General features: G+C 35.8%; 1 protein-coding gene across 1 annotated transcript in view; it reads right to left on the bottom strand.

Annotated features, from left to right (window-relative positions):
• Positions 1-16294, bottom strand: part of CFTR (CF transmembrane conductance regulator) — a 161217-nt gene that overhangs the window by 21635 nt on the left and 123288 nt on the right. Inside the window, exon 22 of the mRNA XM_055314679.1 lies at positions 12288-12542. Within this exon, the coding sequence (XP_055170654.1) occupies positions 12288-12542 (255 nt within the window). The remainder of the gene's footprint in view (positions 1-12287; positions 12543-16294) is intronic.

Raw genomic sequence — 16294 nt, 5'->3', positions numbered from 1 at the left:
CCGATCCACTGCAAATCAGTACTTCAAAAGAAAAGATAATAAAAACGAATTTCTACATACTTACTCTCAATTCTTATACTTATCAAAGACCACTAACTGCTCATAAGCCAGAACCAATTCATGGACCACAAAGAATGCTTTAGATAATAACTTATTTAGATAATAACTTATGCTTTATTCGGAATCTGGTAATAAACTAGGCCTTTGGGATAAGTTGGTAAGCAATAATGACACCATGTCTTTTGTTCATAAGAGCTCTGTAATGAGGCTTTCACAGATGCTTAGTTTCTGAGACAACTGATAAAATCAGATAAACCAAAAGTTATACACAACATGTTTTTGACATTCCTCATACTACTGATCAGAAGCAGGAAATATTGTATTTATTTTTTCTTGATTATTCCTGTGTTAACCCAAGAATTTAAGTTCAGCAAGAACAGGGTGGTCTATATTCTTTTCCACTGAATTCTCACCACCTGCCACAGGGGTGGGTATACATAAAGTGCTCAATAAATGGTTGTTCGGATTGACTGAGGGTCAGGCAGATGGAAGAATGAATGAATGGAAAATGGACATACAGATCAGATAGATGGAAGGATGGATGGATGGATGGATAGAAAGAAGGAAGGAAGGAAAAGAGAGAAAGGGAGGGGGAGTGGGAGAGAATCAAGATGAATGAACAAACTTATTTAGTTGATCTAACAAATGAATTTAGTTAATTTTGATCAAATATCAGATCAAGTTTCATTTAAAAATCTTGTGAAATGTAATACACACACCTCCATTTCTGAATCAGCCCATGCTGTACAAAGATATTCATCATATGTCATGATTTTTCAACCACAACAATAAAGCCTTTATAAGCAATCTGAATATGCCTTGTGTAGGTGAGGTATGGGGGAAGGAAAGTTCAACAAGAGGAAGTGATTTACTTTAAAGTCATATCACAAATTTAATCAGACAACAAAAAGAAATAAAAGGCAACCAGATTGGTAAGGAAGCAGGAAAACTTTCACTATTTGCAGGTGACATAATACTCTATATAGAAAACCTAAGTGATCCCACCACAAAAACTGCTAAAACTGATAAATTCAGTAAAGTCACAGGGTACAAAAGCATGTACAGAAATTTGTTGCATTTCTATATACCAATAATGAAACAGCAGAAAGAGAAATTCAGAAAACAATCTCATTTACAACTGTACCAAAAATAGTAAGATTTTGGTTAGGAATAAACCTAACCAAAGAGGTAAAAGACTTGTACTCTGAAAACTAAAAAACACTGATGAAAGAAATGGAAGATGACACAAAGAAATCAAAAGACATTCCATGCTCATGGATTGGAAAAACAAATATTGCTAAAATGTCTACTACCCAGAGCAATCTGCACTTTTAATGCAATCCCTATCAAAATACCAAGAGCATTTTTCACAGAGCTGGAAGAAACAATCCTAAAATGTCTATGGAACCACAAAAGACCCCAAATGGCCAAAGCAACCTTGAAAACCAAAGCTGAAGGAATCACAATTCCAGATCTCAAGTTATATTACAAAGCTGTAGTGATCAAGACATTATTGTACTGGCACATAAACAGACATGTAGATCAATGGAACACAATAGAAAACTCAGAATTGGACCCACAGCTTAGTGGTTAGCAAACCTTTGACAAAGTAGGAAAGCATATTCTCTTGGGAAAAAAAAAAAACTTGTCTCTTCAACAATTCGTGCTGAGAAAACAGACAGCCACATGCAGAAGAATGAAACTAGACCACTTCCTAACACCAGACACAAAAATAAATTCAAAATGGATTAAAGACCTAAATGTGAGACCTGAAACCATAAGAATCCTAGAAGGGAGCACAGGTAATCAACTCTTTGACATCAGCCATAGCAACTTCTTTCCAGATGTGTCTCCTGAGGCAAGGGAAACAAAAGCAAAAATAAACTCTTGGGATTATATCAAAATGAAGGAAACAATCGATAAAACTAAAAGGCAACCTACAGAATGGGGGAAGGTATTTGCAAATGACAAATCTGATAAGGGGTTAATATCAAAAATCTGTAAAGAACTTATAAAACTCAACACTCAAAAGTGAATAATCCAATTAAAAAGTGGACAGAAGAATAGACATTTCTCCAAAGAAGACACCCAGGTGGCCAACAGACATTTGAAAAGATGCTGATGCATCATCAGTCATCAGGGAAATACAAATCAAAACTACAAAGAGGTATCACCTCACACCTGTCAGAACGGCTGAAAGCAACAACAAAAGAAACAACAGGTGTTTGCAAGGATGCAGAGAAAAGGAACCCTCATGCACTATCGGTGGGAATGTAAACTGGTGCAGCCACTGTGGAAACAGCCTGGAGATTCCGTGAAAAGTTAAAAATAGAGCTACCCTACGATCCAGCAATTGCACTACTAGGTATTTGCCCAAAGAATACAAATATACTGTCTCAAAGGGATACGCGCACTCTGATGTTTATAGAAGCACCATCTACAATAGTCAAATTATGGAAACAACCTAAGTGTCCAACAACTGATGGATAAAAATGTGAGATATATATATATATATATAGGAATATTACTTAGCCATAAAAAAGAATGGAATCTTGCTATTTTCATCAACACGGATGGAGCTAGCAAGTATTTAATTCTATTTATTTATTTATTTGTTTTTTTAGAGAGAAAGAGCGTGAGCAGGCAAGGAGCAGAGGGAAAGATGAAGAGAGAGAGTCTTAAGCAGGCTCCATAGTGTGGAGCCTGATGATGCAGGGTCAGTCTCACAACCCTGAGATCATGACCTGAACCAAAATCAAGAGTCAGACGCTTACTTGACTGAGCTACTCAGGTGCCCCCCCCCCGGAGCTAAAGTATTACGCTAAGTGAACTAAGTCAGTCAGAGAGAGGGAAATACCATATGATTTCACTCATATATGGAATTTAAGAAACAAAACAAATAAGCAAAGGGGGGAAAAAGAAGAGGGAGGGGCAAACCAAGAAACAGACTCTCAACTACAGAGAACCAACGGCTGGTTACCAGAGGGGAGGTGGGTGGGGGATGGATTAAATAGGTGATGGGGATTAAGGAGCACACTTGCGATGAGCACCAGGTGTTGTATGGAAGTCTTGAATCACTATATGTGCAACTGAAACTAATATCACGCTGTATGGTAAGTAACTGGAATTTAAATAAAAACTTTAAAAAATAAATAGATAAAAAATAACAAAACTGTATCACAAATTTTTTTTATCAAAACCATCTTGAGGACCAGACCTCTATATCTATATCATTAGCCAAGGTTCTAATAACTAGGATAAATGACCATGTTCCCTTTCAAGAAGCAAATAGTGAAAGTTCTAGAGAATTCAGTTTTTATGTTGATATAAGGCTTAATTGAGAGGCAAATTATAAATCTTTTGTTTAGCTTTCCAGTTTTGTAGCTGTTCTCTGATCCTTCTATATTATTGAACTGAGGATACTGCATCGTGTCTGACATGTTTCTAGCTGCAAGGAATCTTATTGGTCCATATATAACAAAGTCTTCTTGTTTATATAATTGGCACATAATAATTCTTTTCCGGGATTTGTTTTTCCAGGCTTCTCAGTGATCTATTGAATAAGGCCAGGGTACTTCCCGCAAGTAAGCTTTTAAGGTATATCCTAATTGCAAGTCAGTGATTTCTAGTAACTTCAGTGAACTTCCTTTCTGAGAATTTTGGATCAAGATAAATCAAAATACTATGTGGACAGCTACACAATGTTGAATTCGGTGCTAGCTGTAATTGCTCCGTACCATGAATAGAACAGTCTCAGTACATTCTTTTCAAAGTGCTTGAGCCACTATTTTAGTATTGCAACAGATGGAAACCTACTATACTTATTTTTCATCTTCTGTGGTTTCCAGAAATCAAGATACCAAGTAAGATGAAATCTAGATCTCTAAAGTGGTAATTACTGTACCTTTTATATATTTACCATTAATGAAATATAATTCTTAGCATAAGTTCTTGAGAATATGCTCCTCATAACTCTAAGGTTAATTACTGAATGATTCAGCTACTAAATACCAATTTCTATCACAACAGGATGCCATATGTGTTTCACAAATCAAACAGACATCATCTGAACCCTTGACACTGTTTGTTCGCTTGTTTTACCCTTGACACTGTTTAAATTGCTTCTGGCATCTCAGGATTTTGAAGAGTCTACAAATAAAGAAAGCAGGGAAGCTCACCCAAAAGAATAGACCTTGAAGTACTATTAAATACCTATTTAACTAGAAGACCATCCAGTACTGTGTTAGACACAATTTACCACCTAAGGCATTTTGATAAGTCTATGTTTATCATGAAGGACCTGGCTCCAAATTAGAATCCCAGTCTGCATTTTGAGAGGAAAAGAAAAGGGAAAAAGGAAGAGATATTCTATTGGGGAGAAGGTAATCTGGATATTAAAATTCCAGCAAAAAATCAAAAGCTTTTAAGAAAACAACTACTTGAAAGTACAGTAAAAGTTGTAAAAATCTTGCTCTATTTCTCATGCACTGAAAATAAAATTTAAAGTACAGATTCTGTGAAGTAAAGGTCTAAATTAGGAGCAAAGAAGATAATAAGACACCTCTTCCCTAAGATAACTGTTATGGACAAAATGTTTTAACATAAAGACTGAATAACTTTTTTACATAAAATACTGATTTTAAAGATCTTTCACCATGCTATGAGCTGAATATTTGTGTCTTCCCCAAATTCATATGTCGGCCTTTGGGAAGCGATTAGGTCATAAGGGTGGAACCTTCATGAATGAGATTAATGCCCTTATAACAAAATCCCAGAAAGCTCTCTCACCTCTTTCACTGTATCAGGTTACAATGACAGGACAAACATCTATGAGGAAGTAGGTTCTTACCAGACAATGAATCTGCTGGCACCATGATCCCGGACTTCCCAGACAGAATTATGAGAAATAAATTTCTGTTGTTTATAAGCCACCTAGCCTATGATATCTTGTTACAGCAGCTCAAATGGACTCAGGCACACCATCCCAGCAAAAATGCTGAAATCCATTAAAAATTAAACAAGAGATGCCTATTTAAGTCCTTTTCAAATCTTTTCTTCTTTTTCTTTTTTCAAGAAGATGAATTAGACCACAGCTGATCTTGTAGGATTGTTGAATAATCAAGATAATATACTGAATTTTAGTATATTCTTGAGACAGCATGCAAAAAGTATGTTTGGGACATCTTGTTATAGACGGCAAGATGCTCTTATATGTTCTAAGGGCAAGGCAGTAGAAATAATAATCTTAACAGACCGGCTCAAAATAATATATTTTTTTATTTTTTTTAAAATTTTTATTTATTTATGATAGTCACAGAGAGAGAGAGAGAGGCGCAGAGACACAGGCAGAGGGAGAAGCAGGCTCCATGCACCGGGAGCCCGATGTGGGATTCGATCCTGGGTCTCCAGGATCGCGCCCTGGGCCAAAGGCAGGCGCCAAACCGCTGTGCCACCCAGGGATCCCTCAAAATAATATTTTAACAATCAGTTCATACTCTAACCAATCATATCACCTACAAGTAGGTACAAGCTATTCATTCAGGCATGCATTTAACATATAGTAAACTAGGCACTGTGCTAAGCAAAGGGATTGAAAGATGACAAATAGGACTTCTGATTTCTGGACCAAAATATAAGGAACTTGAATGTCATCACTTTGTCCTAACAAGTAAAAAGCTGGGCAAACTGAAAAATCAAAATTCTTCCATCTGTTAGAGAGTGAAGACACGGAACAAACCATAACCACCATAAATGGAAAGACACACAGATATAGAGAACCACAATTTATGAGAGAAGAAACCATGATCAGAAAGTTCACAGAAACCAGAATCAGGGTAAAAATCTCTAAACCGTAACTGACAAATTACTGGAGGCTCAATGTGGACAAGTCTGAGGGCAAAAAAGTCAGGGGGAGGCCATTTGTAGAAGGGCCATTTTGTGAATATTACCTCCAGGAGCCCAACGATGTTTACCATTTCACAGTGAAAAACAGAAAAATCCCTGATGCATCCAGTAGGAGGAGGGAGAAAGCAACAATTTTGTAATACTCCAGAGCATTAGAGAATTCAGTTCTTCATAAGACTGCCCTCAAGAGAAACTATTTTATCAGAGCTTAACCTTCTGGGATTTTTATTGGAACCCAATTGATCTAGGGAAGGAAAATACCCAACTCCAACTCACAGCTCATCCTGTGGCTGCAGTGAAAGCAGTACAGAGGGAAATTTATAGCATTAAAGGCATATATTAGAAAAGAAGACAAATCTAAAATATTCTAAGTTTCTATATAGTCTAAGTTTCTACTATGGGAAACTAGAAAAAGAAGAGTAAGTTACATTGAAAGAAAGCAGAAGAGAAATCATAAAAATTAGTGCAGAATCACCTAGTTGAAAATAGGAAATAAGTAGAGAAAATCAGTGAAAGCTGGTTCTTAGAAAAAGATCAATAAAATTAATAAGCTTCTAGCCAGGCTTAACTAAGAAAAAAACAAGGGAATTAGTAATTAAACAAATTACTAATATTATAATTGCAGGAGAGGACATCACTGCATATCCCATCATATGAGAATAATAAAGTAATACTATAAGCAACTATATGTCCAGCAATTTGAAAATCTACATGAAATGTACCAATTCCTCAAAAGATACAATCTTCCAACAATCACACAAGAATTAGACAATCTAAATAGACATATATATCTTTTAAAGAAATTTCATCAATACTTAACAACCTTCCAATTCAGAAATCTCCAGGTCCAGATAGATTCACTGGTGGATTCTATCAAATATTTAAAGTAGAAATTCTATCAATCCTCTACAAATTCTTCCAGGAGATAGAAGCAGAGGGAATACTTCCTAACTATTCTATGAGGCCTACATTAACAACCACCACCAACAACCAAAAGCAGGCAAAGACATTAGAGACCATTTCTCATGAACATAGAACCAAAAATCTTCAACAAAATATTAGCAAATCCAATCCAACAACGTACAAAGAGATTATATACCATGGCCAAGTGTAATTTATTCCAGATACACAAGGTTGGTTCAAAATTCAAAATGAATATAATCTACTCTATCAATGGCCTAAACTAAGAAAAAAATCACAATTTGTATCAATAGATGCAGAACTCATTTGACAAGATCCGATGCTAATTCCTGAGAAAAACTCCGCAGAGTAGGAATAAAGGGGAACTTCCTTAACTTGAAAAAGACATCTATAATGACCCTCTAGTTAACATTGCACGTAAGGGAGAGAAACTCAAAAGACTTCCTGCTAAGATCAGGAACAAGGCAAGGATATCCTTTCTCATAACTCCTTTTCCACATTATACTGGAAAGTCCAGCTAAGGCATTAAGACCAGAAAAGGAAATTAAAAGCATGCAGATTGGGGAGAAAGAAACAAAACTGTCTTTGTTCACAAATGACATTATCATAAACATAGAAAATCTAGAGGAATCAGCAATAAAATTCCTGGAACTAATAAGTGTTAACAGCAAAGTTGTAGGATACAAGGTTAATATACAAAAATCAATTCCTTTGCTGAATACCAGCAATGAACAAGTGGAATTTGAAATTAAAGACATATTACCATTTACATTAGCAGTCCCAAAACAAATACTTAGATATAAATGTAAGAAAATATAATATACAAAATCTAGATGAGAAAAACCACAAAATTCTGATGAATGAACTCAAAGAAAAAGTAGGTAAATAGAGAAATGGTCCATGTTCGTGAAAAGAAAGATTCAATATTGTCAAGATATCAATTCTTCCCAACTTTATCTATAGATTCAATGTGATCCCAGTCAAAATCTCAGCAAGTGGGATCCCTGGGTGGCGCAGCGGTTTGGCACCTGCCTTTGGCCCAGGGCGCGATCCTGGAGATCCAGGATCGAATTCCACGTTGGGCTCCCGGTGCATGGAGCCTGCTTCTCACTCTGCCTGTGTCTCTGCCTTTCTTTCTCTCTCTCTCTCTCTCTCTCTCTCTCTCTCTCTCTCTCATAAATAAATTTTAAAAAATTTTAAAAAATCTCAGCAAGTTATTTTGTGGAGCTGACAAGTTGATTCTAAAGTTTATATGGAGATGCAAAAGATCTTGAGTAACCAACACAATACTGAAGAAGAAAAACAAAGTTACAGGACTGACATTACTCAATTCCCACGACTTTGCTTTATTATGGACTTAAAAGATCAAGGCTGTATAACATGAACACCTGCAGTTTCCCAACTCTTCTTTTTTTTAAAAGATCTTAATTGCCCAACTCTTTACTCATCTTTCTCTTTAACCCCAGCTATCTGCTTTCCTTCTGTCTCAAAAAACAAACAAAACAAAACAAAACAACCAAAATCTCTATAGTGCAAAGGCAAAAGAGCCTCCATATAGCCATCCTCTTAGGCAGGTGGTCTTGCTACCCCTTTCCCACACCAATGTCAATGCTCTACAGAACTCTTCATTTCAGTACTCCCCCATTCCCTAACACTTTGCAGTTGGACTTCTACCTTCATTTCTCTACACCTAATGACTGTCTTAAACTGGGCTCTCATTCTTGGAAGGGAATGTATCAGTGATACCAACTACTGTCCCTACACACCCAGAGTTCTTACTCAGTAGGGTTGAATGAGGCCAAAGAATATGCATTTCTCACAAGTTTCTGAGTGATATAGATGATCCTGGCCAGGGAACCACACTTTGAGAATCACTGCTCTCTTGAAGATGACCAAAGACTACTCAGGAACAAAACTGAGTAAGATTTTCTGAGTCTTCAACTTCCTTTGTTACTTCAGCTCCCAAGATCAATAATTCCCATTATTTTGCTCTAGGTATGTCTTCCACTTTATCCTTTATGCATCCTCCAATCTGACCAAACTAGTCATTGTTTCCTGTACATGCCCCATGCCTTCAATTATTCCCTCTGCTTACCCCTTTTCACTCACCTTTGCTTGTTCAAATATACAGTTCAAGTCTCAAAGTCTCCTTCTAAATGCCACTTCCTGTGGAAAACTTCCCCTGAATAGCACAACTCCCAGCCAACTGATACTAACTGCTTCCTCCTTGCCTCTGTATTATACCTATGTATCTTTTATTCAAGGGTATAACAAGGGTTTTTGGAACCTGAGGCTTATACAATATGGAGGAGGAGTTCTTTCCAAGAATAAAGATTTCAAAATTAGAAATATAAAATTAAGTACATGGCCTTGGAAGGGGTTCAGGCAAGTAAACTCTGAAATTTAAGCTTTGTTAACTTCACAGTGATCTGCTTCAGTTCTTACTGGATCTTGCATTTCCCCTTAGAGGGTCATCTTCTGGGACAGATATCTCTTTTTCTCTCTTCCTTTCTCTCTCTCTCCTTTGGCTCCTTCTTTTTCTACTTTTAAGGGAAGCAGGTGAAAAAGAACTTTAAAGTCAGACAGATCTGAGTTTAAGATCCCTGCTAACTCACTCACTTAATTGAACTTCAGTTTCTTCCACTGCACAAAACGGGTAATAGTATCTACCTTTGGGATTATAATAAGATCAAATGTGATAGCAAATAAATGTCTTTAGACAGTGCTTAGAACATGATAAGCACTTGATAAACATTAGCTTCTCTCTTTGGATGGCAAGATCCATAGCCTTACATAAGTAATTTTCAATTCCCTCAGAGCACCTACCGTTCCTTGCAAAGAATAGTTAGTGAACACATATGGCCTATTTTCTATATAAAGTTTCTGAGAACATGAAATGCCTAAGCATACTGCTTCTTCCTCATTTTACAGCAGCTCTTATTATTACTCTCACATCAAGGAAACTACCTAAAGAAATGAGGACTCTGCAAATTGTCACACTCGTAGGACTCAGTTGGATTTAATTTAGCAAGCAAGTTAGCATCGGTGAAGCAAAGGGTTGGAAAGATGTCAGGAGGAGGGAAAGGAAATAATTTACCAAGGCTTCTCACTCTGGTTTATGTCAACTTATTTGCTGCTATTGTTTGTAACTTGACATCACTTTTGGAATCTGTCCTGGTGGTCCCAAGGATGTTTTCAGCTGCTTGTGGTACTCACTGATGTGCAAAGCAAAAGAGAAAACTTAATTGTGTGTTTTCTCAACGCAAGGGAGGGACAAAGGCAAATAATTTTACATAGTTCTAACGTACACAACCTCATTCTAATAGAAGGGACAAATTCAATCTAAAACCTACTCTTTCCATTTGTGCTGATTTAAAACTGTTTTCACTCTAAAATTACAAATGAAAGAGGAGAAATAACAACCAACACCACAGGAATACAAACAATCATAAGAGAATATCATCAAAAGGTATATGCCCCAAATTGGACAACCTAGAAGAAATAATCAATTCCTACAAACATATAAATACCAAAACTGAAACAGGAAGAAATAGAAAATTTGAACAGAATTATAACCAGCAAAGAAACTGAATCAGTAATCAAAAAACTCCCAAAAAACAAAAGTCCAGGACCAACCATATGGCTTCACAGGTGAATTCTACCAACATTTAGAGAAGAGTTAATACATCTTCTCAAGAAGAGAGAATAGAAAAGGAAAAACAAACAACAAAAAACAAACCCATCCAAATTCATTCTATGAGGCCACCATTAACCTAATATCAAAACCAGATATGGACACCACAAAAAAAAAAAAGAACAAGTCAATATCACCTGATATTGCATAAATGCAAAAATCTTCAACAAAATACTAGCAAACAAAATTCAACAATAGATTCAAAAAAATTATTCACCATGACCAAGTGGGATTTATTCCTCAGTTGCAAGGATGGTTCAATATTCACATATCAGTCAACATTAATCAACGATGATACATCACGTCAATAAGAGAGAAGAACCATATGAACATTTCAATAGACACAGAAAAAGCATTTGATGAAGTACAACATCCATTAATGATACAAACCCTCTACAAAGTAGGTTTAGAGGTAACATACCAACATTATAAAGGCCATCTATGAAAAACCGATAGCCAACATCATACTTAATGGGGAAAAACAGGGCTATTTCCCTAAGGTCAGGAACGAGACAATGATGTCCACTCTCCCACTCTCACCACTTTTATTAAACACAGTACTGGAAGTCCTAGCTATAGCAATCAGACAACAAAAAGAAATAAAAGGCATCCATTGGTAAAAAGCAGTAAAACTTTCGCTATTTGCAGATGACATAATACTCTATATAGAAAATCCACGTGATCCTATCCAAAAAAAAAATGCTAAAAAAAAATTCAGTAAAGTCGCAGGGTACAAAAGCATGTACAGAAATCTGTTGCATTTCTATACACCAATAATGAAACAGCAGAAAGAGAAATTCAGAAAACAATCCCATTTACAACTGTACCAAAAATAGTAAAATACCTAGGAATAAACCTAACCAAAGAGGTGAAAGACTTGTACTCTGAAAACTAGAAAACACTGATGAAAGAAACAGAAGATGACACAACAAATCAAAAGACATTCCACGCTCATGGATTGGAAAAACAAATATTGCTAAATTGTCTCTACTACCCAGAGCAATCTGCACTTTTAATGCAATCCCTTATCAAAATACCAACAGCATTTTTCACAGAGCTAGAACAATCCTAAAATTTCTATGGAACCACAAAAGACCCTGAAGAGCCAACGCAACCTTGAAAAAGAAAGCAAAGCTGGAGGAATCACAATTCCAGACCTCAAGTTATATCACAATACAAAGCCGTAGTGATCAAGACATTATTTTACTGGCTTAAAAATAGACATATAGATCAATGGAACACCATAGAAAACTCCGAATTGTACCCACAGCTATGTAGTCAGTTAATCTTTGACAAAGCAGGAAAGAATCTCCAATGAAAAGAAATACCGTCTCTTCAACAAAGGATGCTGAGAAAACAGGCAGCCACATGCAGAAGAATGAAACTGGACCACTTTCTTACACCAGACACAAAAATAAATTCAAAATGGATCAAAGACCTAAATGTGAGACCTGAAACCATAAGAATCCTAGAAGAGAGCACAGGCAGTCAACTCTTCGACATCGGCTATAGCAACTTCTTCCCAGATGTGTCTTCATGAAAAAATAATGGCTTCATATTTAATAACTTGAAATATGTGTATTCAATATTGGCCTGGTCTGTAATAATAATAATGCTACCAATGGACTTTACCAAGGCATTGCTTGAGGCTACCGAGATTTACTTACTAAACACAGGTCAAACAAAGCAAAGAATATTTAAATCTCACCCTCTGGCCAGGACTTATTGAGAAGGAAATGTTCTCTAATATGGCATTCCCACCATCTATATACTTTGCTGTGAGGTCTTTGACAGTCATTTGGCCCCCTGAGGGCCAGATATCATCTTCCCTCACATGCCGATTCTCAGTAATCGTAACTTTTGAGAGTTGGGCATCCTTGGATGGTTTGAATGACTTGGTAGGTGGTTTACTTTCTTCTGTAGGCATGTCAATAAACTTGAAGACTCGGCTCACCGATCGCATCTGAAATGAAATAACAATATTTTATTTTTGTTTGCTTAATACCTGCAGGCAATGTCATAATTAGTGTGATGTTTCCTTACAAAATAACATGTAAGATGTGACGCTGCTCGTCGTCACCTGGTTATTTGTCAGGAGGTTTTTCAATGAACTAACAGGATAATTGGATATAATTAAAAGCTTAACCAAAGAGAATTAACTAGGATTTATATAAATGGGCTCTGTATAGACCTGTTTATTTTTGTGATCATTTAATTCTTAGTTATGCAAGCCACACATCAATAGACAAACTATACTCAAAGGAATAGATGATGTCAAGGGGAAATTTTTTCTTCAACTATGAGCAACACTGCACACTGTTGTACAACTGGTATATTATAATAAAACATTCCACACCTCAAAACCACTACTGAAGATTCTCACCTCTCAAACTGCCTTAAAAAGTGTCTACAATTCTCTGGGTCAGCTGGGTGGCAAGTGGACCCTTGATGCTCAGTAAATTTTGAATGACCTCACAATAATCTTCAAACAAATTTAAGTCACTCTTCTATATCTGCGGTAAATGATTACATTTTTAATACAAATTACTTACAGATCAATTTCCATTGCTGAGGAAAATGTCACTGTATATAAAAATTGTATATGAAATTAAATACACAATTGCTCTGTAAATCTATTCATGTAACATTTAATAAAGTACACCTTTAATGTACACAGAAATAAAAGAGCTCATGTATTTCTTAAAGGTGCTTAAATTCTTCGAAAAGAACATATATCTCTGGATAGTTATGATTTACTGCAATTTGGAATTTAATTTTTAAAATAGTCTTGCAAATAATAGGCACTTAATAAATATTTGAAAAATTCATAAAGGAATATGTGAATGATTACATATATGAATAAATAAATTAATAACAAGAAAGAGTTGAAGACTTTGAATTCACTCAAGTTCTATTTTTAGTAGATATCCTTGATGACTTAGCCCTTCTCAGGAATTACTAGCTTCCTGCAAGGAAATTGATTGCTTTTTTTTTTTTTTTTTTTGTCTGAAAAGTAATTACTGATTCTGGCTTTCCTCAGTCAAAATTCAACCCTAGGGGATCCCTGGGTGGTGCAGCGGTTTGGCGCCTGCCTTTGGCCCAGGGTGCGATCCTGGAGACCCGGGATCGAATCCCACATCGGGCTCCCGGTGCATGGAGCCTGCTTCTCCCTCTGCCTATGTCTCTGCCTCTCTCTCTTTCTCTCTCTGTGACTATCATAAATAAATAAAAATTAAAAAAAAATTCAACCCTCTCCTTTACAATGTTAATTTATAGCCTTAGTTATAGTTAAGGCTTAGATTATTAAAAATGATATCTTTTGCAAAATAAAGGAAGGTGGAAAGAAATGTATTCAGGGCATTTGCTTCTATTATTACTATTTTTCATTATCAAAACATGGGACAGGAAATTTTTTTCATCTTTAATGTGGAATTATTGGTAAATAAATCAGAGGAATTTAAATATTGATCCTTGATTGAACATTAAAAATTCCATCTTATTAGCAATGTAATTGTATTGCTGGTTTCACATGCTATTGATCAAGTTTGCTGTTTGTGAAGTTCTTCCATCTAGTAATTTTCTTGCTCTACTTTTTTCATCTTGAAAAATCTTCATATCATCTTTAATAATTTTTCAAGATTCAAGAGGAGAATTTTTTTAAATCAAACCCATTGTTAATGGAAAAGTATCCAAAGCCCACATCCATTATAAATAACTCTAGAGTGGCTCTCACACATAATGTTTTCAATTCCAAATTACAGGTGACTTTCAGAGGTTGTTAAATCCTGATTCAGTTTTCTTTTTTAATTAAAGCATACTTTTGCATTACATTGTCATTAATTTTCCTAGAAATTTGCTAGCCTATACAAGGTCTGAAAGATCAATTAGAATTGTAACTACCATTCAGATGGAACTGCCAGAAAAATAGCTCAAATGCATTTAAAATATTTTATTGTACTTATCCTGCAAAAGAATAATATTATGTTCTTGAAATGATTGAAAGAAATGCAGAAATGAAACTTAATTTCATAAAATAAAGACATTTTTTGCATGTCGATGCTGAGAAGAATTCTAGACTAGTCTTTGTTAAATATATCAAGAAAGACACAATCGACAAAAATCCTTCATATTTTAATACTTCCATATGGTAAGCAAAACACTTAAATATTGTTACCTAAATGACTCAAAATTATATGTATTATTAGAAAATGACATTTAAATGTAGTAAATAGAATGTAAAACTAACTTTTCAGCTCAATCATCTTTCATATAGTCTAGTTTGCTTAAAGTGACCCTGAGACAGGCTATTATAGCTACTCACAGCATAGCCAAATGTCCCTGACCAAGAACAAGTTCATCTCAGCCATGGGCACTCATCACAGCATCTGAGCAGAAACTCATTCAATTCAGCGGGTTAGAACACTTTCTGATGAAGAGAAAATGTGGCTAGTGCAGACACCTGCACTGTGGCCACTTTTGCAACCACTGAAATGCTATTACTGAAAAGATGATGCAGCCAGACAATATTATAAATTACTAACTTCTTGTACCTCACAGGCTCTCCAACTGGCACATTCTACTTCCACTGCTTTTTAACGGGGAAGCCACAACAGAACTAGAGTAGAGAAAATCAATTCTGGTCTTTCAAGTTTCAAAAATTAACTTTTGGAGCCAGAGATGGATAGTTTGAAAATTCTGAGCCACACGAATATTATTACTTGAACCTGAACTTACTTACACTCTATCTGGTATTATTTTTTAAAAGCACATGACAGGCCATCAGCAAGTGCTTGATAAATAAAACTGGGTCCATGTGATATCCATTAAAAGTATTTCAAAGGAAATCTCAAGGAGTCTAAAACACCATATCAAAATTTTTTTCAAAGTTTATACGATTTTAATAAGATTTTCTCTAAGCATCTTAATTTTGAAATATTTTAGCTTCTCCAAAGTCCTGGTATTAAGCATCTTCCTTTATGTATAGCTACATATATATAACAAATATATGTTAGTTAATATATAGGGCAAAAATGATTTGCTGGTGATCCATCAATTCCAAAGTAAATTCTATTCCATAGACCAGAGATCAGCAAAACTATGGATCAATGGCCAAAACCAGTCACACCCAATTGTTTACATTAGCTTTGCCCTACAAAGGCTGAGTAGTTGCCATAGAGACCATAGAGCTCAAAAAGCTAAAAACAGTATCTGACCCTTTATAGAAAATATCTGCTGACCCCCTGCTACAATATACCAAAAAATCAGAGGTAAAATGAATATTGGATATCATCTAATCCAGTGATTCACAAGTCTAGGTGCACATTAGAATTACCCGAAACACTTTTCAAAATATAGATAGACATCCTGTCCGTCACCCTGCCCCTGACCAAAAGGACTGATATAATGGATCTTATAGGACCCTGAGGAATCTGTATTTTTCTAAAGATTCCTCGTGTGCCATTGAGGTTGAGAACCTCTGATCTGATCTATTCATTCTTGGTACAAGTGAAAAAAATCTAAACCCAGGAAGTTAAAGTCACATGCAGAAAGCCAACAAAATTTCCAAACTTTCTAACACTCTAGCAATCCTTTATGGCTCTCATCAGCCTCTCCTACTAGTTCAAGACTCTAGAACATCTCAAGGGCACTTTCTCTCCCTTTGTTGGCTCTAGTAACACACGGGTTCAGTTCTTTGATCCGCTCTGACAAGTGCAG

The sequence above is a fragment of the Nyctereutes procyonoides genome, unplaced genomic scaffold (genome assembly GCF_905146905.1).
Source record: "Nyctereutes procyonoides isolate TBG_1078 unplaced genomic scaffold, NYPRO_anot_genome, whole genome shotgun sequence".
Classification (NCBI taxonomy): Eukaryota; Metazoa; Chordata; class Mammalia; order Carnivora; family Canidae; genus Nyctereutes; species Nyctereutes procyonoides.
This window is presented reverse-complemented; position numbering and strand designations above follow the sequence as displayed.